The sequence below is a fragment of the Natator depressus genome, unplaced genomic scaffold, assembly GCF_965152275.1.
Source record: "Natator depressus isolate rNatDep1 unplaced genomic scaffold, rNatDep2.hap1 scaffold_35, whole genome shotgun sequence".
NCBI lineage: Eukaryota > Metazoa > Chordata > Testudines > Cheloniidae > Natator > Natator depressus.
The window spans coordinates 454,535-478,676 of record NW_027439787.1 but is presented as its reverse complement, the minus strand read 5'-3'; the positions used below and the strand labels follow the sequence as shown (position 1 = coordinate 478,676).

Sequence of the window (24,142 nt, the reverse complement as noted above, 5' to 3'; positions counted from 1 at the left end):
CTGTTGTGAAGTGGGGAAATCCATCTCCTCTGGGTCATTGGTTGCTAGGCAACAATGTCTTGGTGATGGGCTTTGCCGTTCTCTTCACACTGGGGCTTGCCTCAGCCAGTCTTTTCCCAATGACCCATTTAGTCTCAGCTAGGTAACATTCACACCCATGTCTCTTAGCCTGCCCTGAGCGCGAACAGTCCTCTGCCTCCCACTGGTATCAGTGCAACATATAGGGGTCATGTAAATAGTACAGAACATTCCCGCTGCGGGATACAGCTCTCTGGTCAGACTGAGCGCGCCGGGGGCAGGGACCTGTCTGTGCTCTTTGTCTGTAGAGCTCCTAGCACCGCAGGGCCCCGATCCTGACTGGGGCCTCTAGGCACTGCTGTGCTGTAAACAAATAGTACCAGTAATGGACTGATAATAACATGCAAGGGCTTGACCAAAGCTGTCCAACCTTTACCGAGACCCTTTCCACAGCATTCACCGTGGGGAGGAATACAAGGGTGGGAATTACACACACTCACACACACACACACATCCTCCAGAGTTTGTCCAGCTGTACTTGGAGATGGGTTGGAGTGGCTGCACTGGACTGGTGCCCAGGAGAGGCTGCACAGTCCTGGGGGTAGGGGCTGCTTGTGGCCAGGTGGTATTAGAGCACATGGCCATGGTAAAGGGGCAGATCTGGGAGGGAACCTGTCCTGGTTACAGGGTTACCTGCACCTCTGGCGCCTCTCTGGGCTCTCTGAGTGAACCCTTGTGGTGTCCGGGCTTGTAATGGCATGGTAAAGTGTACTATACAGTTCAGCCACTAGGTGGTGCTGTGTGTAACAGACCTTATATAAGCTAACCTCCGCCATGCCGGGCAGAACATGAAAGGATCTTGTGGCCGGCGCATCTGTGGCGTCTCTCTGAGCCAGAGGCTCTGTAGCCAGGCCGGCTCTAGTACTGGAGCCTGACCTGCTGGTAGCAGCCCTGGAACCTGCCATCTCCCAGGGGTACATGACAGGCCTTGTACCTGTGTTTCCATGTGTATATATATCTGTCCACTTGAAGTTTCCACTTCATGCATCTGATGAGGTGGGTTCCAGCCCATGAAAGCTTATGCCCAAATAAATTTGTTAGTCTTTAAGGCACCACAGGATTCCTCATTGTTTTTGCTGAAACAGACTAACATGGCTATCCCTCTCAAACATGTTTAATAGTGAGGGTAATTAACTATTGGCACCATTTACCCAGGGTCGTGGTGGATTTTCCATCACTGACCATTTTTAAATCAAGAGTGGATGATTTAAAAAAAAAAATATCTGCTCTAGTTCGAGCAGGAATTATTGTGGGGCAGGTCCCTGGCCTGTGTTACACAGGAGTCCAGACAAGCTGATCACAACAGTCCCTTCTGGCCTTGGAATCTGTGAACCTGTGAAAACAATGATCAAATCCAGGGCACAACTGAGACTGACTCCATAAGTCGGTGGGTTAACAATGATGTTGGTTTGGGTCATCAGATCCTTAAATCATCCAGTTAATAGAGGAGATGATCAGATCCTGCAGCTAACATAAGAAAGCACTGCTTTCCTTTCATCCTGCAGCAGGAGATGGGAGAAGGCGGCTGATTTGATTTAAGGAAATCCTGTTTAGACACCAGAGACACTGGAACCGAGGTGGGTGGGGGTGGCGAAGGCTAGCGCCCCCTCAAGGGCAGTATTATGAGGCTGGGGAAGTATTATGAGACTGATCTAGTTTTTGCCCCCATGCTTTGTTCCGCTCAGGCTGGGTGGGGCTCCATGGCTTTGGCATGTAAGAGTCTAGTCTCCTGTGGGCTGCAATAGTTTGGTTTAATCTTCGATGTTGGGCTTGATGTGAGCGTGCTGGGTGTGTTGGTGGCCTGTGATCTAGAGGAGGTCTGACTGGATGATCTCATGGTCCCTTCTGGCCTAAAACTCTACATGTAGCTGGTGTAGGACATACCTGTCATTTTGGGTTTAGGTTAAGCCTTCCTGGATGCTGTGAACCCCATGATCAACACTCATCCAGAGAACCGGAGCTCCCTCCATTCCTCTGACTCCATTTCTTTCACCAATAACGTCACAGAACATGGTTACTGGTTAGGAATCTGCTTTCTTGGAGCCTTTTATCCAGTTTGGACAATGTGATGTTTCGGGACAGGGTTTGACACGTGTTCTTACCCCTTCCACTCATCAATGATGGTCAGCTGATAAATTACAGTACTAAGAATCAGGAAACATTCATTGATTATGTGCAATTACAGGTGTTAATTAGAGCTGAACAAAAGTTTTCATTCAAAAAATATCTTGAGGAAATTTGGCCGGTTTACAAAAAGAGATTTTTTTGTGAAAACATTTGGATTTTCTTGAGGGTTTTTTTTTTTTTGCATTATTACAAAATTTTCAACTTAAACCTTTTATTTGGGTGGAGGGGTCCTATGATGTATTGTTTATTGGGTTCTGTTCTATTCTATGTAGCATCTTCCACCATACTCATCACCATAATATCAGGATTTCTTCTGCTTTGCCAATTTTGAGCCCTCAGCTTAGTCAAATGGTAGGATTTTCAAAACTGAAAATATTCATTCTGGAAAATTCCAAGTTTTGAGAAGAAAAAAAAATGGAAAATATTTAAAAATGAAAAATTAGTCCATTTCGGAAAACAACAGAACAAAAAACGTCTTTGTCCAGTGAGAGGTGCTATCCCCACAATGCCATATCTCAGGGAAACAGCGTGATTGGGGAGTAGACCCAAAAGAAAGGGTGGAGCTGCCCAGTGAAAGAGGTGGTGAAAGTGTAGATTGGGGCCTCCATACCAGGATGATAAAATGACACCAGGCCCCGCTCATAGTCCAGATACACTCCGATCTTCCCAGGGCTCCCAGTCAGGGGCAGGAGGGTCTCTGGGGAGGTGCGAGCCCGGTAATGGCTCCCACACTGATCCACGGCCCAGATCCTCTCCTCAGGAGAAAAGCAGATCCAGCCCTTCCTCCTGACAGATTCTTTGGCCACCCCCACAGCCCAGGTCCTACCACCTCCAACCGCTACCTCCCAGTAGTGTTTCCCCGAGGCAAACCCTTCCGAGCCCAGCACGCAGGTTTCACTGTCAAATCTCTCAGGGTTGTCAGGCACGTCCTGCTGCAGGCCCCTCCATTTCACAGATCGCCGATTCTTAGAGACCTTGAGGCTGGGATGAGCCGTGTCCGGATCCAGAGTCACCATCGCTGCAGAGATGGGGCAGAGCATCAGGAGCAGAGCCCAGCCCATCTGCATAGGTGCTGACTCCGTGGGTGCTACAGGGCTGGAGCACGCACGGGGAAAAATTAGTGGGTGCTCTGCACCCACCGGCAGCCAAGCTCCGCCCCCCCACCTCACCTCACCTCACCTCACCTCTGCCTCCTCCCCTGAGCACGCTGTGTCCCTGCTTCCCCTAGCTCCCAGTGCCTGCAGCCACAAAACAGCTGTTTCGCGGCGTAACAAGCTCTGGGAGGGAGGGGGGAGGAGCAGGAATGTGGCACACTCAGGGGAGGAGGCGGAGCCGGGGAGGGGATTTGAGGAAGGAGTCCAATAGGGGCAGGGAGGGGGTGGAGTTGGGGCAGGGACTTTGGGGAAGGGGTTGCAATGGGGCGGGGCAGGGGTGGAGTCAGGGCAGGGCTGGGGGTAGAGGAGGGGTCGAGCACCCACTGGCACCAGCAGAAGTTGGTGCCTATGCCCATCAAGGCTGTTTCCCATCCTCCCGCCAGCTCTGTCTTGGCTAGGACACTCTCTGATTTCCCGCCTCTAACTCCCAGGGATCTGCTTCTCTGCATTTCACTGCAGCTCTCCTCCCAGGCAATAGGGGCAAATAGTTCCCCTGGAAGAGCTGGAGATGCCTCTAGCTCCCATTGGGCCTGTCTGTAACCTCTACAGAGGCCCCAGTGAGGAACGAGCTCAGGTGTTACACACACGGACATCATTTCAACCATTAAAAGAACTCAGTAGTCACCTACCACAAAATCTGTGCTGTGGGGCCGCTACCATGTCTCCACAGCGAAGACAGCAACTGAGTTTCCAATCTACACCTGAGTTGGGAGCCCTCTATTCTAATACCCACAAAGTCGTATCAGACTCAAATTTGGTAAATTTGGTCCAGGTCTGAGGTAGAATTTTTCTACCATATTTGAACTGAATTGGCCAAAGGGCTACTGATTGACAACTCCGTAAAAACAGAGATTTCACCAGAGTCCAAAAAGCATTAAGACAATTACCCGCAGCCAGTTAAGGTAATTTACACAGTTTGCTAGAACCCTTCTAGTTCATGAAGTTAATTAATAACAACACAACACATAAGAATTCCCCATATGTGTCCAGTAAAACCCCATCTCTGAACCATAATTACCAACTGCTGCGAGCACCTACCCCCCTGAATTGACAGCAGGTAAGTTCCCGGCCTTAGGAGCACTCTGAGTTATTGCAGTTACACTGGAGAGCTCGGGACTCCGTACTTAAGTGTGAGCATTTGTTTTATGCAAGTAAACTGGGGACGAATCTGGCATTTTCATTGACCATACTGCTCTTTCCCTGTGACTTCTGGCATGTGCGCGTTTGCTGGGCAGCAGAGTGGTGCAGGGGGTCTGACATTAAAATACCAGCTTCACTTACCTGCATTTTTGCTGACTTTACTCCAGCCTGAAATCAAACACACCAAGAGGTTAGCACTCCCCGGAGCACGGACTGCCGGCATAGGACACAATGTCATCTGGGGTGGGGGAAAGGGGACACATGGCACTTACCAAGTTCAGCCAGGGATTTCTCTGCAAACAGAGAGACATGGGTATGCAGTCAGTTCTACAACAGCTCCTGGGTTAGGGAATGTGCCTTTAAAGGACCACTTTGCCTTCTCCACTGTGCTCTCTGCTGCCCTCTTTCCGCCCAGGTCTCCTGGCCTGAGCTCCATCCTCATAGAGCTCTTAGTGGCTTTGGGCACTGTCGATTACACCCCCCTTCTTGGCATCTGACCCTCGCTGGGCTCCTATGGCCCTGCCCTATCTGGGCTCACCTGTGGTGTAGTGTCCACACTCCCCATGTGCCAGGCAGCTTGGTGAGGGGCTAGGCCCTGATAACATGGAAGTGAGGGTTTAATGAGCTAACCCTTGGCACTGGACACTGGATCTCAGCTCATGGGCCCAGCAACATTAGCTGGCTCCTTCTCACTGAGTTTGTGCCTCAAAGTGTCAGAGAGTGCTAGGAGACTTTGGGACTGCACTGAGCCCCTGTTTCCAGGGCATCAGAATCCCGCCCACCCCTCCATTCCTTTAAATTCAGTAGCAAAAAGGTACATGGGCCCAGGCAGACCCACCAGTTTTGGATATGGACATTCCCCTGTGTGCAGATTTTAAAGGAAGGGGCTGAAATCAGGCTTATGATGGAAACTGAGCAGCAACCTTATCTATGGAGCAGTTACCCCACTCTATGATTAGTCAGAGCTCCCCGTCCGTTTGATTCCCAGAGCCTCTCCTAACAGATAGTGCAGAGACAAAAGCCAAAGTCTGTCTGACTATGTACAGTGAGAGAAACTTGTTCAAGCCTCCGGAGAACCCAGACATTTACCTCTCTCATTCTCCAGCTCAGTGCGCAGAATCTCTGGAAGAGAAAAGGAAGAAAGAGGCGAGGTTTCATCTTGTTGCATTAACTGGGTTATTCCTTCTGTTATTTCAGGGAACTTGTCCCAGGAACTTACCTCTCTCTTTCTCCAGTTCAGATCGCAGGTTTTCTAAAGAAAGAAGAGTGAAAGAGGTGAGATTCCGGGGGGCAATGGTCCCCTCTCATACTAGCAAAGAGCTGCCATTTTACAGAACATCATAGATTCACAGAGTTCAGGGCCAGAAGGGTTGGAGTCTGACCTCCTGTACATCACAGACCTCAGACCCTCACTCAGTCACCGCTGTACCAGGCCTAAGGTTACAGTTTAGTCACGGGTATTTTTAGAGAAAGTTGTGGACAGGTCATGGGCAATAAACAAAAAAATTCAGCACCAGTGACCAGTTCATGATTTATACCATAAGTACCCCTAAGTAAATCTTAGCGGGGCTGCTGCTGGAGGGGGAGCAGGGCCAGTGGCACCAGCTGCCAGGGGCCACTGAGCAGCAGCTGCTTCAGCCGCCCGAGGGACCACTGCTCAGGCGCTGTCTGGGGCCAGCCCCACCGGCTGCTGGTCAGGTGGTCCCCGGGCCAGCTGCCCTGGGCCACTCCAGCAGTGGCTGGCAGTCAGTGCAGCTGGCTGTGGGGCTGTCTGAACAACTGGCTGACCTCATTTGGAAAAAGACATTGAAAAACTGGAAAGGATGCAGAAAAGAGCCACAAAAATTATTTGAGGGCTGGAAAAAATGCCTGACAGTGAGAGACTGACTTATAGTAATGTGATTATTCACACACGTAAAGTTAAGCCTGTATCTAGCTGAACTGGGGCCCTGAGCTCTCTGGGCCTCAGTTCCCTGAGTGTGAAATGGGATAAGAAAGGGTTCCTCGCCTTGTGCAGTAACTGCAGTTCTTCGAGGTGTGTGTTACTCCATGCTCTGTGTATTCACAGCCCTGCGCCTCACGTCGGAGATTTTAGGTAGCCGTTTCTGTTCGGCCCACACATACGCTCTCCCCATCTCGTGCTCCGCATTAGGTCAATATAGCGCTGTGCAGACAAACTGCCCCCAGCTCCTTCTCTACCACAGAGCTCGTAGGTAAGAGCTCCAAAGCAGAGGGGAAGGAGGGCAAGTAGTGGAGCACCCACAGGGACACATCTCAGAGAGCCACAGTTACGGCACCAGGTGAGTCCCCCTTTCTCCTCCTTGCAGCGGTGTCTCTGTGGGTGTCTCGGCGACTCTGCAGCAGTACCCATAAGGGAGGGGTGGGGTTCAGAGTCGAGTCTAGTCCTGAGCATCAGACACTGGAATAAAATATAGCAGAGGATGCAGGGGTGCCAGAACTGGGGGGATCAAGGGGTCAGGCTCTCCCCTGACTTTTTGCCAGCTGTAAAGGCAAGTGACGGTGGGGAGAGGAGTGAGCAGCAGGCTGGGTTTTGGGGGGAAGAGGGAGTGATGCTGGGGATTTGGAGGAAGGGTTGGTGCAAGGTCAGGGGCTTGGGGAGAAGAGGTAGTGTGAGGTCAGGGGCTTGGGGGCAATGGGTGGCGTGAGCACAGGGAGAAAGGGGCGGGGCCTCAGGCGGGACATGGCATGTGGGGTGCAGCCACAGTTCAGGTGCCTGTGGGCCCCTCACACACTTTTAAGGTGCTTCTGCTGAGATGTGGGTGACTGCATGATGTTCAGCAAATGTGTGAGCAGATGTCCATGTTTCTGCTCTGCACATGTCTGTGATCGGAACATTCTTGAGTGAGGCTGCATAAGTGGAAGGAGATCTCCTGGAGTGAGTTTGAACCGTACAGGAAGGTGAAATGCCATAAGTGTGATAGTAATGGGTAATGCAGTCTGATATCCATCTCGAGAGTCTTTGTTTAGCGATTGAGGCTCCCTTAGATCTGTCTGCAATGGAGAGAAGTAGTCTGCGAGATTTCCTGAAGGGCTTAATCCTCACCAAATAAAAGGACTCTCCTGACATTGAGAGTGTGTAGTGTCACCTCCCTTTTATCCTGGTGTGGTTTTGGAAAGAAAGTGGGGAGATGGATAAACCGGTTTATGTGGAAGTGTGAAGATATTTTCAGTAGGAATGTGGGGTACAGTCATAATGTAACCTTATCTTCTAAAACAACTGTAAACAGGGGCTATACCAATAGAGCCCCTATCTCTCCCACTCTCCGTGCAGACATAATGGCCACTAGGATTGTAGTTTCCATAGAGAGGTGTAGAAGAGAGCAGGAGGCCATGGGTTCGAAGGGAAGTCTTGTAAGAAACCGAAGGACGTGGTTGAGGTCTCATGACAGTGTAGAACATCTGATTGTGAAGACTGCAAAGAGCTACAAAAGGATCTCACAAAAACTGGATGACTGGGCAACAAAATGGCAGATTAAATTTAATGTTGATAAATGAAAAGTAATGCACATTGGAAAACATAATCCTAACTATACATGTACAATGATGGGGTCTAAATTAGCTGTTGCCACTCAAGAAAGAGATCTTGGAGTCATTGTGGATAGTTTTCTGAAATCATCCACTCAGTGTGCAGCGGCAGTCAAAAAAGCAAACAGAATGTTGGGAATCATCAAGAAAGGGATCGATAATATGACAGAAAATATCATATCGCCTCTATATAAATCCATGGTTCACCCACACCTTGAATACTGTGTGCAGATGTGGTCGCCCCACCTCAAAAAAGACACATTGGAATTGGAAAAGGTTCAGAAAAGGGCAACAAAAATGATTAGGGGTATAGAACGGCTTCCATATGAGGAGAGATTAATAAGACTGGGACTTTTCAGCTTGGAAAAGAGGCGACTAAGGGGGGATATGATAGAGGGCTATGAAATCATGAGTGGTATAGAGAAAGTAAATAAGGAAGTGTTATTTACTCCTTCTCATAATACAAGAACAAGGGGCCACCAACTGAAATTAATAGGTAGCGGGTTTAAAACAAACACAAGAAAGTATTTTTTCATGCAACGCACTGTCAGCCTCTGGCACTCCTTACCAGAGGGTGTTGTGAAGGCCAAGACTATAACGGGGTTCAAAAGGGAGCTAGATAGATTCATGGTGGCTAGGTCCATCAATAGCTATTAGCCAGGATGGGCAGGAATGGTGTCCCAAGCCTCTGTTTGCCAGAAGCTGGGATTGGGTGACAGGGCATGGATCACTTGAGGATAACCTGTCTGTTCATTCCCTTTGGGGCACCTGCCATAGGCCACTGTCGGAAGACAGGATACTGGGCTAGATGGACCTTTGGTCTGACCCAGTATGGCTGTTCTTATGCTCTTATGTTCACACCAACATCTCAGCAGCTCACCTCTTGGGTGCACAGAACACTCCTGCGGAAACTCTCAGCAGGAACTTTTCCCAGGATCACAAATGAGAAATAGACCTTTCCTTTCTCCACAGCATATTTCTACGTTGGGGAGTCCCAAAGATAGACTTATTCCCCACAGCCAGAAACAAGAAGTGCTCCCAGTTCTGCTCCGGAGCTGTCCTGGGTCATCACTCTCTCGGAGATGCCTTTCTCCTACATTGGAACACAGGTCTCCTCTATGCCTTTCCTCCAATTCCTCAAATGTCAAAGGTCTTGCTTGAGGAAAGAAAAGAAAGGGCCAGGGTTATACTTGTAGACCCCTTGTGGCCATGACAAACGTGATTCCCATGCCATACTCAACTGGTGATTTGCATGCCAATCACTCACCAGCTGTTCCTCATCTCCCCTCTCAGGATACTGGCAAGGTCCATCACCCCAATCGACAGGTTCTCCAACTCAATGCTTCCAACGCTTAGAAATGACCTGCTCTGAGTATGTAAAGACCATGTCTACTCAATAGTGGAAGAGATTCCAGCTCTGGTGTGACTGGAAACATGTTACCCCTACATCCTCTCCACTAGCACTTGTGGTAGATTGCATCCTAGAACTGAAAATGTCAGGGTTATCGCTACGCTCCCTGGAAGTGCATCTCGCTGCCATCACCCCCTTCCATCATAAGACGACAACAAGATGATGTCTCAGGGCATGAGTAAACCTTGCCACAAATAAGAACATAAGAACGACCAGACTGGGTCAGACCAAAGGTCCATCAAGCCCAGTATCCTGTCCTCCGACAGTGGCCAATGGCAGGTACCCCAAAGATCTCTATCATATCCCCCCTTAGTCACCTCTTTTCCAAGCTGCAAAGTCCCAGCCTGATTAATCTCTCCTCATACGGAAGCCGTTCTATGGGGTGATGAATGCACCAGGTCCAGAGTGTCAATACCTTGGTAAGAAGGGAAGTTGAGCCTGCTCTTCCCTAGTGATTTATGTAAAACATACATGCAGTGTTGTCTATCATAATCTTTATATGCTTGCCCCAGTCAGTAGGAGGAAATGTGAACAAGCTTTCCTGACTGCTCTGAGTTCCAGTAAGTAGATATGCAGTGTGGATTCGAAGGGGAACCATTTGCCTTGACTAATGTTGGTGTCCAGGAGGGCTCCCCATCCCAGTAGGTATGCATCTGTTGTTATTATTAACGTTGGGGGTGGTTGAGTGAAGGGAACTCCTGAGCAGACATTGTGAGGGTCTTTCCACCAGTTGAGGGAGTTTTTGACTGTTGAGGGCACCAATAGAAGTTTGTTTATACTGTGTGTGCTTGGTATGTGCTGAGTCACCACTGAAGCCAGTACATGTGGAGTCTCACGTGATTTATTACAAAGGTGCCTGCCACCATGTGTCCCAGTAGTTGAAGACTATTTCTGACCAAGGTTTGAGGGTTGGCCTGTCCTGTTGAGATTAAGTTGTCTCAGGTGTTGAACCTGCATAAGGGGAGGAAGGCTTTGGCCTCTGCTCCATCTAGGTAGGCCCCTATAAATTCCAGATGTTATACTGGAGTTAATATGGTCTTTTGGATGTCTACTTTTAGAGCCAGTTGGAGGAATAGGTCCAGAGTCTTTTGTGGGGGCGTCAAAGCATCATGAAAGGAGCATGCCGTGAGCAGGCAATCATCTAGATACAGGAATATTATTACTCTTTGTTTGTGAAGGAGCACCACAACCATAGAAAGGACCTTTGAGAACACTCTGGATGCTGACAATGAAAGAGGTCTTGTCCCAGAGTGAATACTAGAAACCTTCTGTGGATCGCGATATGGAAGTAAGCATCTTGTAGGTCAAGGGTCGAGAACCAGTCCCCATGGTCCAGAGATGGGATTATTGCTGCCAAAGTAACCTTCTTGAAGTGTTGTATCTTTACAAATCTGTTGAGTGATCTTAGATACAGAATGTGTCTCCAATCACCATTCTTTTTCAGTATCTGGAAGTACTTGGAGTTGAAGCCCTTCCCGCTGTGTTGAGTAGGAACTGGTTCTACAGCACCTAGGTTCAGAAGATAGCTTGTTTCCTGATGTAAAAGCTGCTCATGAGAAGGGTTCCTGAGGAGGGTCGGGGGGGGAGCGGTAGGCAGGAGTGAGGGAGGTAAAATGGATCGAATATCCTGTGGAGATGATCTCCAAAACCCACTTGGTCCCAGTTTTGATGAAAAAGAGTAAGGCAGTTGCCAAAGTAGTGGTGATGTTTGTGTTTTTGCAGCAAATTAAAATGGGGGTGGTAACTCGGGTCCTCAAACAACACATCAAAAATTGTGCATAGATGTAGATGGCTGTGATGTTGATGACTGTGGGGGAGTTGATCTTCACTTTTGTATTCACTGTGTTTTCTGTTGGGGTTCATAATGCCTTTGGGGAGGAGAAAATTGATCAGGCTGGGATCTCTGTGTCATCTGTGATTTATTATATCTTCTTTTTTTGTGCAGGTGCATAAATTCTCAGTGAATGCAAAGTGGCTCTAGAGTCTTTTAGTATGTGGAGGGATTCATCCATTTTCCCTTCAGATAATTTGGATCCTTCAAATGGAAGGTCCTCCACAGTAGACTGGACTTTCCTTGGAAAGCCAGAAAGGTGAATCCAGGAAGCTCCGCATGCCCACTGCTGTTGAGATGAAGCAGGCAGCTGTGTCAGCGGTGTTTAGAGAGGGGCCTGCAACAATGTCCTTGCAAGAAGCTGACCCTCAGTAGTGATCACCTGAAACTAATGGGAGATGGTCAATGAAGGTGTTTAATGTAGAATAATTGATATGGTTGTATTTTGCCATAAGTGCTTGGTAATTAGCAATCTTAAATTGCAGGGTCACCTAAGAATATGATTTTCAAGCTGTTTTAAGTTCTGTCATAGGGTGTTGATTTAGCGTGGTGCTGTCTGCCACGTTCATTTACAGCATCGATTATAGGGATTTTGGGAATGGGTGGGAAAATAAAAAATCTGAGTCTTTAGAGGGAACATAATATTTTTATCTGCTCTCTTGCATGTGGGATGTACTGTGCCACATCGTCTTTGCTGGGTCCAGCGATACCTTGTTAATAGTGAGTGCAATACAGGCTGATGATGAAGGGTGTAGGATGTCGAACAGCTTGTGTTGCAACACCTTGACTTCTTCCAGTGGAATTTGTAGAGAATCCACTTCTCTCTTGATGAAGTCTTGAAATGGTTTGAAGTCATTTGCCAAAGTTGGTGGGGGAGGCATAACAGCTTCATCAGGAGAGGATGAAGAGATGTTAGTCACTGGAGTAACCCCTTTGTCTCATCTCACTGCCTGTTCTCCTCCTGTGGATCAGGAGACCTAGACAGAGAAGCAGTAGGAGATTGCCTTCTCCTATCCTGATGAGCAACACCAGGGGCCCTCAAGAATTGGGGTCTATAGGCCAGTATGGCCACTGGGGTGGTGCAAAGGGCATTGGTGGGTGCACCCAAGCGTGTCCATACCGACTGTGTGGGTCATGTCTCTCGTGGTGGTAAGCTGGTTCTGCAGAGGTTTCTGGGTGATTCTCTCCCTGGTAGTGGGACAGAGAGCCTTCCAAGGAGACTGAGGAGAATCTGTCATCCTCCTCCTCGTCACTGGGAAGAGGTGGAGCTGTCATGGATGCTGTGGGAGACTCCATTGGTACTGCATATATGTCTGGGCACTGAGATGTGGTCAGTACCAAGAATGTGTCGGTGCTGAACCGGGGCGACTCCAGCATCTCTGAAACCAGCAAGTCTTTAGGCAAATGGAATTCCTGTGATACCAGAATAGCGGGTGGCACTGCTGAGGTAAGCTGAGCAGACATGGCTCATGTAGAAGGAGCTGACAGTAGTGGGAGTCTTTTGCACTCTGATAAATGGCCGGCAGTGTTGTTCTGGTCTTCTGAAGAGCCGAAGCACTTGGTATCGAGGCCCTAGAGCACTCTATCGGAGATGAGCTAGAGGAGCTGGTTCTCTCTCTACCACCCCTTTCCCCACAGTGGTACCAAACTCCCATAGCCTGTGCCCCTTGGGTTTTTAGGCTCACTGGTGGCACCAGTAGCTGAGGAGCCAGTCATCTCGTGGGTACCCAGTTGTAGATCAGTCAGTACCAGGGTGGTTGATCTTGTTAGGGATCATTTCTTTGTGGTAGATTCTCTACCCAATGACTTGTAGCCCGCTTTTTTGTGGCTTTTTGAGAGGAATCCAAAAATTTCCTCTTCCAAGCTGCCATAGTGTGTGGAGCCGAGGAAGTAGATGGAATCGGCCACTTTGGGGACTCTTGTACGGGGGTGTGTGTCCCAGGGCCAGGGTCAGAGGCTGATCCGAGTCAACTTTCCATCATTAGTAGTCATAGTTTTAGTTAAAGGTTATTCCTAGCTTTTAATTTCAGGCAGAAAGTACACTCTTAAGGCACGTGTGACTCTCCAAGACAGCAAATGCAGTGGGAATGTACATCACTGACTGGAACTGGTTCTCGGCAGGAGAAACAACACTTAAACCTGGAAGAGCCAGGCATACCCTGTCCAGGTTTCACTTCCCCAGAGGGAGGAGGCAAAAAAGAACTAAGGACAGGGAGTTCGCTAGTCTTATAACAAAATAAAGAGGGGGGATTATTTTATTGTTCTTTTTTTTTTTTGAAAAAAGGAAACAGAAGGGGAGTATGAACACTAACTGACTGAAATGCAGTGAACGAACACTAATCACTCAAAACAGAAAGTAAAATATAGATGAGGTATTCTCAACTCAGGGGCTGCTGAGGCCCTGTGTCAGGTCAAGGTGGTTGAGAAGGAGCTGAGGGCAGTTTGCCCATGCAACGCTCTATAGCCCTAATACAGGGCCCGAGACAGGGACAGCATCTGTGGGGGCTGAATAGACGCTGCTACCTAAAATCTCTGATCTGAGGCATAGGGGGCACAAATACACCTTCAGTGAAGTACCCACAGGACACTACTCAAAGAAGAAAGATACTTCCTTCCTCCCACTCTTTGTCTTATCTATTTAGCCCTTCAGGCCTTGTGCCATGTGTCTCTGCACGGTCCAGCACAATGGGGTCTCCAGTTCTCTTGTAACATCACCCATAATAATGTAACTCTGCTCAACGCACGAAAGGGCAAACCGCAGAGATTAGAAAATACGGAGCGGTGCAGAGACCTTCCTTCCTGCTGACAGTGAACCAGAGTCAAGAACATGTTGAACTAGCTTTGATTCTTTGCAACTAGATGTGTAGCCCACTGGCGGTGTGAGTTAAAAGTCCCCCTGTGAGTCAATCCAGCGAGAATACAAGATGTTACAGCCCCTAGCAGCGGTGAACTGCACCTTTCAGAGGATCTGGCCTGAGCCAGTTGGAACCCGTTGTTGTCACGCAGAGGCTCATGTCACGCAGTGCTGACTGTGGGGTGCTGGAGACTGTGTTCAGATGACAAGCTATTGTCTTAAGTGTAAGGGGGCTCCTGGTCCTGCTTGAAGGCTAGGGGACCCTGTAGGGAAGTGTCAGTGTGTGATCTGGGGCCTGAGAACACAGGAATGGCCAGATCAGTGGTCCAGCTAGTCCATTGTCCTGTCTTCCAGCAGTGGTCAGTGCCAGAGGCTTTAGAGGGAATGAACGGAACAGGCCAATTGTCAAGTGATCCAACCCTGTCAAGTCCCAGCTTCTGGCAGTCAGAGGTTTAGGGACACCCAGAGCATGGGGTTGAATCCCTGACCATCCCGGCCATTGATGGACCTGTCCTCCAGGAACGTATCTAGTTCTTTTTTGAACCCAGGTCTATTTTTGGCCTTCACAACATCCCCTGGCAACAAGTTCCGCAGGGTGACTCTGTATTGTTCGAAGAAGTGCTTCCTTTTGTTTGGGTTAAACCTGCTGCCTAATAATTTTACCCGGTAACCCCTGGTTCTTGTGGTGTGTGAAAGGGTAAATAACCCTTCCTTAATCGCTGTCTCTAAACCACTGATGATTTTATAGAATTCTATCCCCTCCCCGCGTCCTCATCTCTTCTCTAAACTGAACAATCCCAGCCTTATTCGTCTCTCCTCCTAGGAAAGCTGTTAGACACCCCTAGTCATTTTTTGTTGTCCTTTTCCCAGTCTAATATATTTTTTGAGATGGGGTGACCAGATCTGCACACAGTATTCAAGGCGCGGGCGTACCAGAGATTTATATAGTGGCAGTATAATATTTTCTGTCTTATTACCGATCCCTTTCCCAATGATTCTGTTCTCTTTTTTGGCTGCCGCTGCACATTGAGTGGATGTTTTCAGAGAACTATCCACAATGACTCCACAATCTCTTCCCTGAGGGGTAACAGCTAATACAAACTCCATCATTTTGTATGTGTAGTTAGGATTATGCTTTCCAATGTGCATTAATTTGCATTTATCAACACCGAATTTCATCTGACATTTTGTTGCCCAGTCAGCCCGTTTTGTGAGATCCCTTTGTAATTCTTTGCAGGGAGCTTTGGACTTAACTCTCTTGAGTAATTTTGTAACATCTGCAAATTTTGTCCCTTCGCTGTTTACATCTCCAGCAGCCGGTGTGCAAAGAGCCGGCCTAGACAAGGAGGGGAAGAGTTGTGCTGCTCTGCCTTAAACTCACAGACTTTACGGCCAGAAGGGACCATCAGGATCGTCTAGTCTGACCTCCTGCACATCGCAGGCCACAGAACCTCGCCCACCCACTCCTGTAACAGACCCAGAACCTCTGGCTGAGCCACTGAAGTCCTCAGATCATGATTTTAAAGAGTTCAGGTCACAAAGACTCTGCCATTTACACTATTTTAAACCTGCAAGTGACCCATGCCCCATGCTGCAGAAGAAAGGGGAAAAACCCCACCAAAAAACAAAAAAATCCCTGGGTCTCTGCCAATCTGACCCAGGGGAAAAGTCCTTCCTGACCCCAAATATGGTGATCAGTTAGACCCTGAGCCAGCGTTGTGTCTCTCTGTTTTGGGTGGTGTTGTAGTAATTGGTCCTGCAAATTTACCCTAATTATGAGCTCAACTGTGAGCCAGGAGTGAAAGCTCACACAATGTCACAATAAGCGATAACAATGAATGTGGAGGGGAAAGGGTGAAAAGGGGGGGAGACAGACTGAATTAGTCCAAACAAAAATGCCTCCTGATAGAACTCAAAGACTGTGTTAAGATCATGCCTGGTAAACAAGAGAAGTGTGGGATCAGAAATCAGTGAAACAAAATTTGTCAGAAATTAGGCCTAAATGGTGGACAAAATAATGAGCGGACGGGCTATTCCACCCCTCACTCCATTTTGGGGTTCTTAAAAAGAAGATTTTGGTGGGAATATATTTGAACAGATGCAGGGTACTGCTATTCTGTCTGAAAGAAGGGGAAGCAGTGAGCTTCACCATCATGGCTGCCACTCCTCCCTCCCCTGGAACCCGAGGCCTTCTTCGTCCTAATCCTGAGAGATGTTCTGACCAGACCAGGCCAGAGAGAGGGACCCAGAAGGCAATGCTACGTCCACCAGCTCTGGCTGACTCCTGAACACCACCTGCAATGTGATGTCTGCCCCCACCAATGCGTCCTTTTCCTGCTCTATATTATTTCTTCTCCTTCCAGTCTCTCTCCTTTTTCTTTCTGTCTAATAAGAATCTGGCTTAGCTGGCCAAGAATGCTTATTTTGCAGCACTGCTGCGATCCTGCGACCAAAGAGGCAGCTAAAAGCTATGCCCCAAACAGCCCAGTGCTGGTGTGATTTTTCCAGAGTGGCTGATCAGAATATGGGCTGGCTTGTGTTTCTCCGCAGTGAGGCTGCCACCAAGAGGAAGCACCAGAACAGAAGCTGCATTTTCTCTCTTTGCTACTCTTCTTTCTCTCTGTTGGAAAGAGGAGCCAGCATCAAAGGAAAGGAGCATCACACGCTGGAGAGAGGCAAAAGTGGGACAACTGGGGTGACCCTTGACTCTGCAGCCAGGGAGAGGAGGAAGTGACTCCCTCCCAGGGTCACACAGCATATTGTCGAAAAACTTCTTTATTGTGAATGATGATTTACAGTTTAATATATTCCTAAGAGAGTATTTGATGTTACTTTCTATTCTATCATTATTCCATACTTTCTATTATGGCTCCATGTCTAGTTGGCAGCCGGTATCTAGTGGAGTGCCCCAAGGGTCGGTCCTGGGGCTGGTTTTGTTCAATATCTTCATTAATGATCTGGAGGATGGCGTGGATTGCACCCTCAGCAAATTTGCAGATGACACTAAACTGGGAGGAGTGGTAGATACCCTGGAGGGTAGGGATAGGGTACAGAGGGCCCTAGACAAATTAGAAGATTGGGCGAAAACAAATCTGATGAGGTTCAACAAGGACAAGTGCAGAGTCCTGCACTTAGGACGGAAGAATCCCATGCACCGCTACAGACTAGGGACCGAATGACTAGGCAGCAGTTCTGCAGAAAAAGACCTAGAGGTTACAGTGGACGAGAAGCTGGATATGAGTCAACAGTATGCCCTTGTTGCCAAGAAGGCCAATGGCATTTTGGGATGCACATATAGGGCATTGCCAGCAGATCGAGGGACGTGATCGTTCCCCTCTATTCGACATTGGTGAGGCCTCATCTGGAGTACTGTGTCCAGTTTTGAGCCCCACACTACAAGAAGGATGTGTAAAAATTGGAAAGAGTCCAGCGGAGGGCAACAAAAATGATTAGGGGACTGGAACATATGACTTATGAGGAAAGGCTGAGGGAACTGGGATTGTTTAGTCTGCGGAAGAGAAGACTGAGGGGGGATTTGATAGCTGCTTTCAACTACCTGAAAGGGGGTTCCAAAGAGGATGGATCTAGACTGTTCTCAGTGGTAGCGGATGACAGAACAAGGAGTAATGGTCTCAAATTGCAGTGGGGGAGGTTTAGGTTGGATATTAGGAAAAACTTTTTCACTAGGAGGGTGGTGAAACACTGGAATGCGTTCCCTAGGGAGGTGGTGGAATCTCCTTCCTTAGAAGTTTTTAAGGTCAGGCTTGACAAAGCCCTGGCTGGGATGATTTAGTTGGGGATCGGTCCTGCTTTGAGCAGGGGGTTGGACTAGATGACCTCCTGAGGTCCCTTCCAACCCTGATATTCTATGGATCTATGATTCTATGATTCTAGGGACACCATCATAGGACCTCATCACATCAGCCACACCATCATGGGCTCACTCTCCTGCACATCTACCAATGTGATGTTTGCCATCATGTGCCAGCAATGCCCCTCTGCCATCTACATTGGCCAAACCGGACAATCTGTATGCAAAAGAATAAATGGACACAAATCAGACGTCAAGAATTATAACATTCAAAAAGCAGTCGGAGAACACTTCAACCTCCCTGGTCACTCAATTTCAGACCTAAAAGTCGCAATTCTCCAATAAAATTACTTCAAAAACAGACTCCAACCAGAAACTGCAGAATTGGAATTAATTTGCAAACTGGACACTGTTAAATTGGGCTTGAATAAAGACTGGGAGTGGGTGGGTTATTACACAAAGTAAAAACTATTTCCCCATGCTAAGTTCCCCACTGCTGTTACTCACACCTTCCTGTCAACTCTTTGAAATGGGCCATCCTGATTTTCACAACAAACGGTTTTTTTCCTCCTGCTGAGACTAGCCCACCGTAATTGATTCGTCTGCTAGAGTTGGTATGGCAACCTCCATTTTTTCATGGTCTCTGTGTATATATATCTTCCGACTGTATTTTCCAGTGGATGCATCCGATGAAGTGGGTTTTAGCCCATGAAAGCTTATTCCCAAATACATTGTTAGTCTCTAAGGTGCCACAAGTACTCCTCGTTTTGTTTTGTTTTTTGCTGATACAGACTAACACAGCTCCCACTGTGAACTAAATGATTGCATCTCTCCCCAAAATCGATCTAGAAGCACAAAGAACACCCTGCAGACAAGGCCTTTAAACGTTAGGAAACATCAGAGTTAAGGTGACGTGTACATACTTCCTTCACAGTGCTGTTGTGCATGTGTGTTATGATACAGACTCACAAGTGTGGCCTTGCGGTCAATTCTCTGCCCCCCACAGCATCAGTTTCCTCCAGGCTACCAAGGGAAGTGGTGCTTCCTCCATCCCTTGATGAGATGCCTTTCTTGAGTCTGCTTTGGTCCAAAACTCGCTACTGCGCCATACAGGAGGCCTGTGATGTGTAGGGGGGCCAGATGAGATGATCTAACAGTCTCTTCTGGCCTTCAAGTCTCCAAATCTCTGCAAAACCGAGTGCGGCACATTGAGCATCCTCTGATGGTTCCACGTGTGGCCTGCGTGAACCCTTGCACGACCACTGAGTGTGTGGGGGTGACCCAGGGGGAGCAGCTCAAACACGCACAGGAGCCAGCTAGGGGCAGGACATGAGCCCTGCAGGGCAGGGGTGGGGCTGGCAGTGACATCACAAGGGCCTTTTGCAGCACTCAGCTGATTGGTGAAAGGAGGTTGGGAGGCGGTGACCTCACAGAGAGTCCACGACAACGGCCAGGGAGGACAGGCTGCAGGGCAGGGGGATCTCAGAGACCCCCGGGGCTTTGCTGCAGGGAGTCTCCTTCTTGAGGTGTCTCCTTGAGGACTGAGAGAGAATTCAGGGTCTCGTATGTGAGCGCGAGGTGGAGCCTCTCTGGAGTTTTCTCCTTTCCCACTGCTCATTGAGCGAGAAGACAGACGTCCCCGTGGAGAAGGTAAGAGCCCCAGAGAGGTTTGGTACCGAGGCAGCCTGATCCGCCCGGTGCTGGCCAAATTCTCGGCACGGAAAACAGGAGGTTAAGGTGGGACAATTTTCCCCCAGCTAGGCCTTTGTCCCTTCGAGTCTTTGGGGTTTGACTTTTTTGGTTTCCCTTTTCCTGCTTCCCTCCCTCCAGTGGCGAGGAGGGGGCTGCTCTGTAGCCCTCATGGTGGGAGGCCTCCCAAAGAGATGGGACAGGAAGCGTGCTCTGAGAGTGATCCTCACGGGTGACCTGAGCCATCCCTGGGCCATCTGGGGAACCCTCAGCCCACCGCCAGAGTCTCCACGCTGATTGGCTGAGCAGGGGGTCTTGTGGCAGGGAGGAGACTCAGGACTTTGTTGTTCTCTTTTAAGGCCCAGCAAGTAAGCCAGAACCAATCATCTGCTTGGTGAATTGATTGTCTCTGAGCCGTACCTGGTTCTCGCTGGTGTTCTCGTGCTTCTAAAACACTTGCTGAAGAATCAGTGTGAATGGTTTTTGGTTTGTAGCTCATTGCAGGTCCCTTTATTCTGATCATTCAGTGTGTGAAACTCCAGACTGATGGTTCGTTTGAAAGTCAGGAAACCTGGGTCCTGTTCCCAACTCTATCCCGACAGGTTCTGTGATGGAAGACAAGGCCCTTCACCTTTCTCAGCCTTTGTTTCTCCCTCTGTCAGTTGGGGAAAACAATCCTCTCACACCTGCCTCCCGGTGGGGGGAGGCTGGGGAGCTGTGGGGACCTGTTTGAGAGCGTCACTTGTAGCAGTGTATCGTAGGAGGTGTCCTATCGGGTTGAGTCATTCCAGAGGATGATGTCATGCAGCAGAACCCCGTTTTCCCAACCTGGCGTGACACAGCTTTCCATGTGAACCGAACCAAGGGCGTACACAGGTCCAGAAGCCGGCGATTTCTCCTTTGGCCGCTAGATGGCGCTGCAGGCTCCCACTTCCCCCTTCTCCTGGTCAGTGCAATGGGGGTTAGTCTTCCCAAAAAGAATGCCCTTCTCGCTTTGAACGTTCCTTGACGTGCACCCTGTGGACTGTCGGGATACGTGTCCAAAAGTTGCAGGGCTTGTTTCATGGTCTACACAACGACAATCTTTCTTCCTTTTTAGACGTGACGACCTTTTTGGTCAAGATCCTTGATTATTCGGGGACTTATCCCAGAAGACCCAAAGTATCTGGGACATAAGACTTGTCTGGAAGGGCGCACAGGGCTAAATTGTTTTTGGCCATAGCAGGTGCCTTGTCGCAAGAATGACGTCAATCCCCCTTCCAAACAAGCCCCAAATGAGCTGTTACCAGAATTGCCCTTTACCTTGGGGTACGCCCATTTGTTAGGATTACTCTTCTGGTGGGGGGAGATTCTGCAATTCTGTCAATGTGCTGCTTTTGTCACTTGTGTTTTCCTATGGAGCGCTACTCCTTCCTTCTGCAAGTTCCCTCCCAATGGAGCTACCCTGCAGGACCTCGGTTCCCCAGGGCTGGGGTCTTCCAGCCCCCAAATGTGATGAACATGAACAGACACACAGGCTCACACACATGAACATAGCATGTCAGAGAGGACTGGGTCATCAGCACTCGCAAGCTGACCCCTGATTTGTCCCGGGACTCAGTGGGCTGGATCGAACAGCAATTTAATGCTGGTCCCCTCATATGTCCTTGGACTCAGCGGGCTGGGCTGAGCAACACCTTAATCTGCCACCCTCCTCTGCCCCCAGGTTCAGCACCTCCCTATCCCCACCTTCACCCCACAACCATTCTGCTCGTAACCCACTTGCTGAGCAAACCCCCAAGGATTTTTGGGGCTGCAGGGATCTTTAGCTTGGGTACAAGGAGCGTTGCTGCAGAGTGCATGGAGAAGCCAAAAACACCCATGGAGGTGGGGTGGGAGGCTAGCAAACTATAACTGATCACAGGAGGCAGGGTCAGGAGGCTATACCTAGAGAGAGACAGAGGCACAGAAAGAGGCAGATGGATCTCAGCACTCCTTGAAGCTGGAATCGATCAGGGTTCCCAGGTGGCCTTGGTAGCTGAGGGACCGGAGCGCTGGAGCCAGGCAGAGCCCCCAGCATAATCAGTCAGGAAAAGCTAATTAGGAGGACTTGTAGCACCTTAGAAACTAACCAATTTATCTGAGCATAAGCTTTCATGGGCTAAAGCCCACTTCATCAGATGCATGCAGGGGAAAATACAGCAGGAAGATATAGATAGATCGATACAGAGAAGACGAGAAAATGGGGGTTGCCATAGCAACTCTTAACGAGACCAATCGATGAAGGTGGGCTGTTAGCAGCAGGAGAAACAAAATTTTGTTGTGATAATCAGGCTAATCTTGGGGGACTAAAACTGCAAGGCAGAGACAGCAGTAAGTGTTGGGGGGTCCCGATCCAGTCCCCCAGCTTCTAGCCGTGCACCCCCTTAAGGCTGCCATTGCTGGGAGCCCCCTCCATCTGCAACTTCAACTTGTAAAGATTGTAGATAAAACCTGTACAGCTGGGTGCCTTTGGGCAAAAACTTACACACAGGTACATGAAATCCATGCAAAAGAAACCCCAGTGGGTAAAACCAGGGAACAAAAGCCTGAGCAGCCAAAACCCCAGCCAGCTGTTGCTCCCACGAAGAGGGAACTGTTCCAATATCTCCTCCTTCACATTTCTCTTAGGAACTACCAGGGGCCGATTGAAAAGTGTGAAAATATTTTTTAAAAGAAAAAACATCCACAACTTGATTCCATTTTATTGACAGCATCATTATTGGTACTCGCCTGGCTTGCCTTCTCTGGCAGAAGAGAGGCAGACAGAGGAGGATGAGGACCACCAGCTGTGCCCCCACAAGACTGGGCTCCGGGCCAATCCTCCAGATATCTGAGACCCACATCCTTCCCCAGATCAACCGCCTTCAAAGTGGACCAGACCCACATCCCTCCCCAGAATGATCATCCGTGACCTGGTCAGCGCAGCCAGCTCAGCCAGGAAGGAGAACTCTTGAAACTTTCTTTGGCTTTTCATCTCCCTGTTCTTCCCCTAATTGTTGGGGGCTGAAAATACCTGGCCGTGGGAAGCGAAGAGGCAGGCCCTGGATTCTACCTGTCGGGAGCCCACAGCTCACCCCCAGACGGTCGCCTGCGGCCTGGTGACACGCTAGAAGGGCCATTTGCAAGTGGTTCAATTTTCCAGCTCGATTTGGCTGTTGGTTTCTGGCCCAAAATTCGGAGGCCTGACAGCGTCAGCACTGGGCAAATGTGGCTCGTTGCTGGAAGAGTCTGATTCTCACGTCGTCTTCTCCCTTCCGAGGGATCCTCCGCGTCTCTCAGCAGCTCCTGGGGTCCCCAGCCGCTGTCACCCCAGCCAGGTGGCAGACTGACGGCAGGGCAAGAAAACTGACGCCGGACCCTCTTTGCTGTTGGCCTCCGGGACATCGCAATCAGCTTGTGCAGAAACACACACAGACCCCACCCAGAGCACATCGCACGTCACACACACAACACGTCCTGCGTCGCACATCACACACACAAAACATTGCACGCCGCACACACAATACATCGCACGTTGCACGTCGCACATGCAAACATAAGACATCGCACCTCACACTTCACATGTGCCTCTTCTTGTTTGCCGTCTTGAGTGTGTGTGTGATGTTGTGTTTGTGATGTCATGTGACGTGGTGTATGTGATGTGGTGTATGTGTGTGTGTGTGTGTGAGATGTGTTGGGTGTGTCGTGTTGTGTGTCATGTTGTATGTGTTTGTGTCTATCTGTGTGATGTGTTGTGTGTCGTGTTGTGTGTGTGTGACGTGTGTGTTTAATGTTGTGCGTGTGTGTGATGTGTTGTATTTGTGATGCGTTGTGTGTTTGTTTGTGTGACGTGTGACGTGTTGTGTGTGCGATGTGCGACGTGCAGCATGTGTGTGTGACATGCGACATTTTTGTGTGTGACCTGCGACACGCAACATGTTGTGTGTTCGACATGTGGCATGCAACATGCGACGTGTGACGTCCTGAGTGTACGTGCGACATGCACCGTGTTGTGTGTCCGACATTCGACGTGTTGTGTGTGTGACGTGTGATGCATGACGTGTTGTGTGTGCAGGTGTGACGTGCAACGTGCGACGTGCGATGTGCAAAGTGTTTGTGCGACGTGCGGCGTGTGATGTGTTGTGTGTGTGACGTGTTGTGTGTCGTGTGTGTTACATGTTGTGTTGTGTGTCATATTGTGTGTGACTGTGTGAGACGCGTTCTGTGTCATTTTGTGTGTGTGTGAGATATGTTTGTGTGTGTGATGTGTTGTGTGCCATGTTGTGTGTCACATGTGTGTTTGTGTGTGACATGTTTCTGTGTGTGTGTCATGCGACTTGCGTGTATGTGTGCATGTGATGTGTTGTGTGTATCCGTGCAATGTGCAACATGTTGTGTGGGACATGCGATTTGTTTCTATGTGTGTGTCCTGTTCTGTGTGTGTCATGTTGTGTTATGTGTGTGTGTGTGAGATGGGTTGTGTGTCATGTTGTGTGTGTGA

At 49.1% G+C, this 24,142-nt stretch overlaps 1 protein-coding gene across 1 annotated transcript; it reads right to left on the bottom strand.

Annotated features, from left to right (window-relative positions):
* Window positions 1-1,665: 1,665 nt before the first annotated feature.
* LOC141980411 (butyrophilin subfamily 1 member A1-like) lies at window positions 1,666-23,046 on the bottom strand. The gene is made up of 6 exons (XM_074941643.1): window positions 22,902-23,046; window positions 5,719-5,751; window positions 5,589-5,621; window positions 4,772-4,792; window positions 4,641-4,667; window positions 1,666-3,223 (listed from the first exon to the last, which is right to left on the bottom strand). Exons 1-6 carry the CDS (start codon window positions 23,044-23,046, stop codon window positions 2,721-2,723), a joined length of 762 nt encoding a protein of 253 aa, XP_074797744.1. The 3' UTR covers window positions 1,666-2,720.
* Between the last annotated feature and the right edge of the window lie 1,096 nt (window positions 23,047-24,142).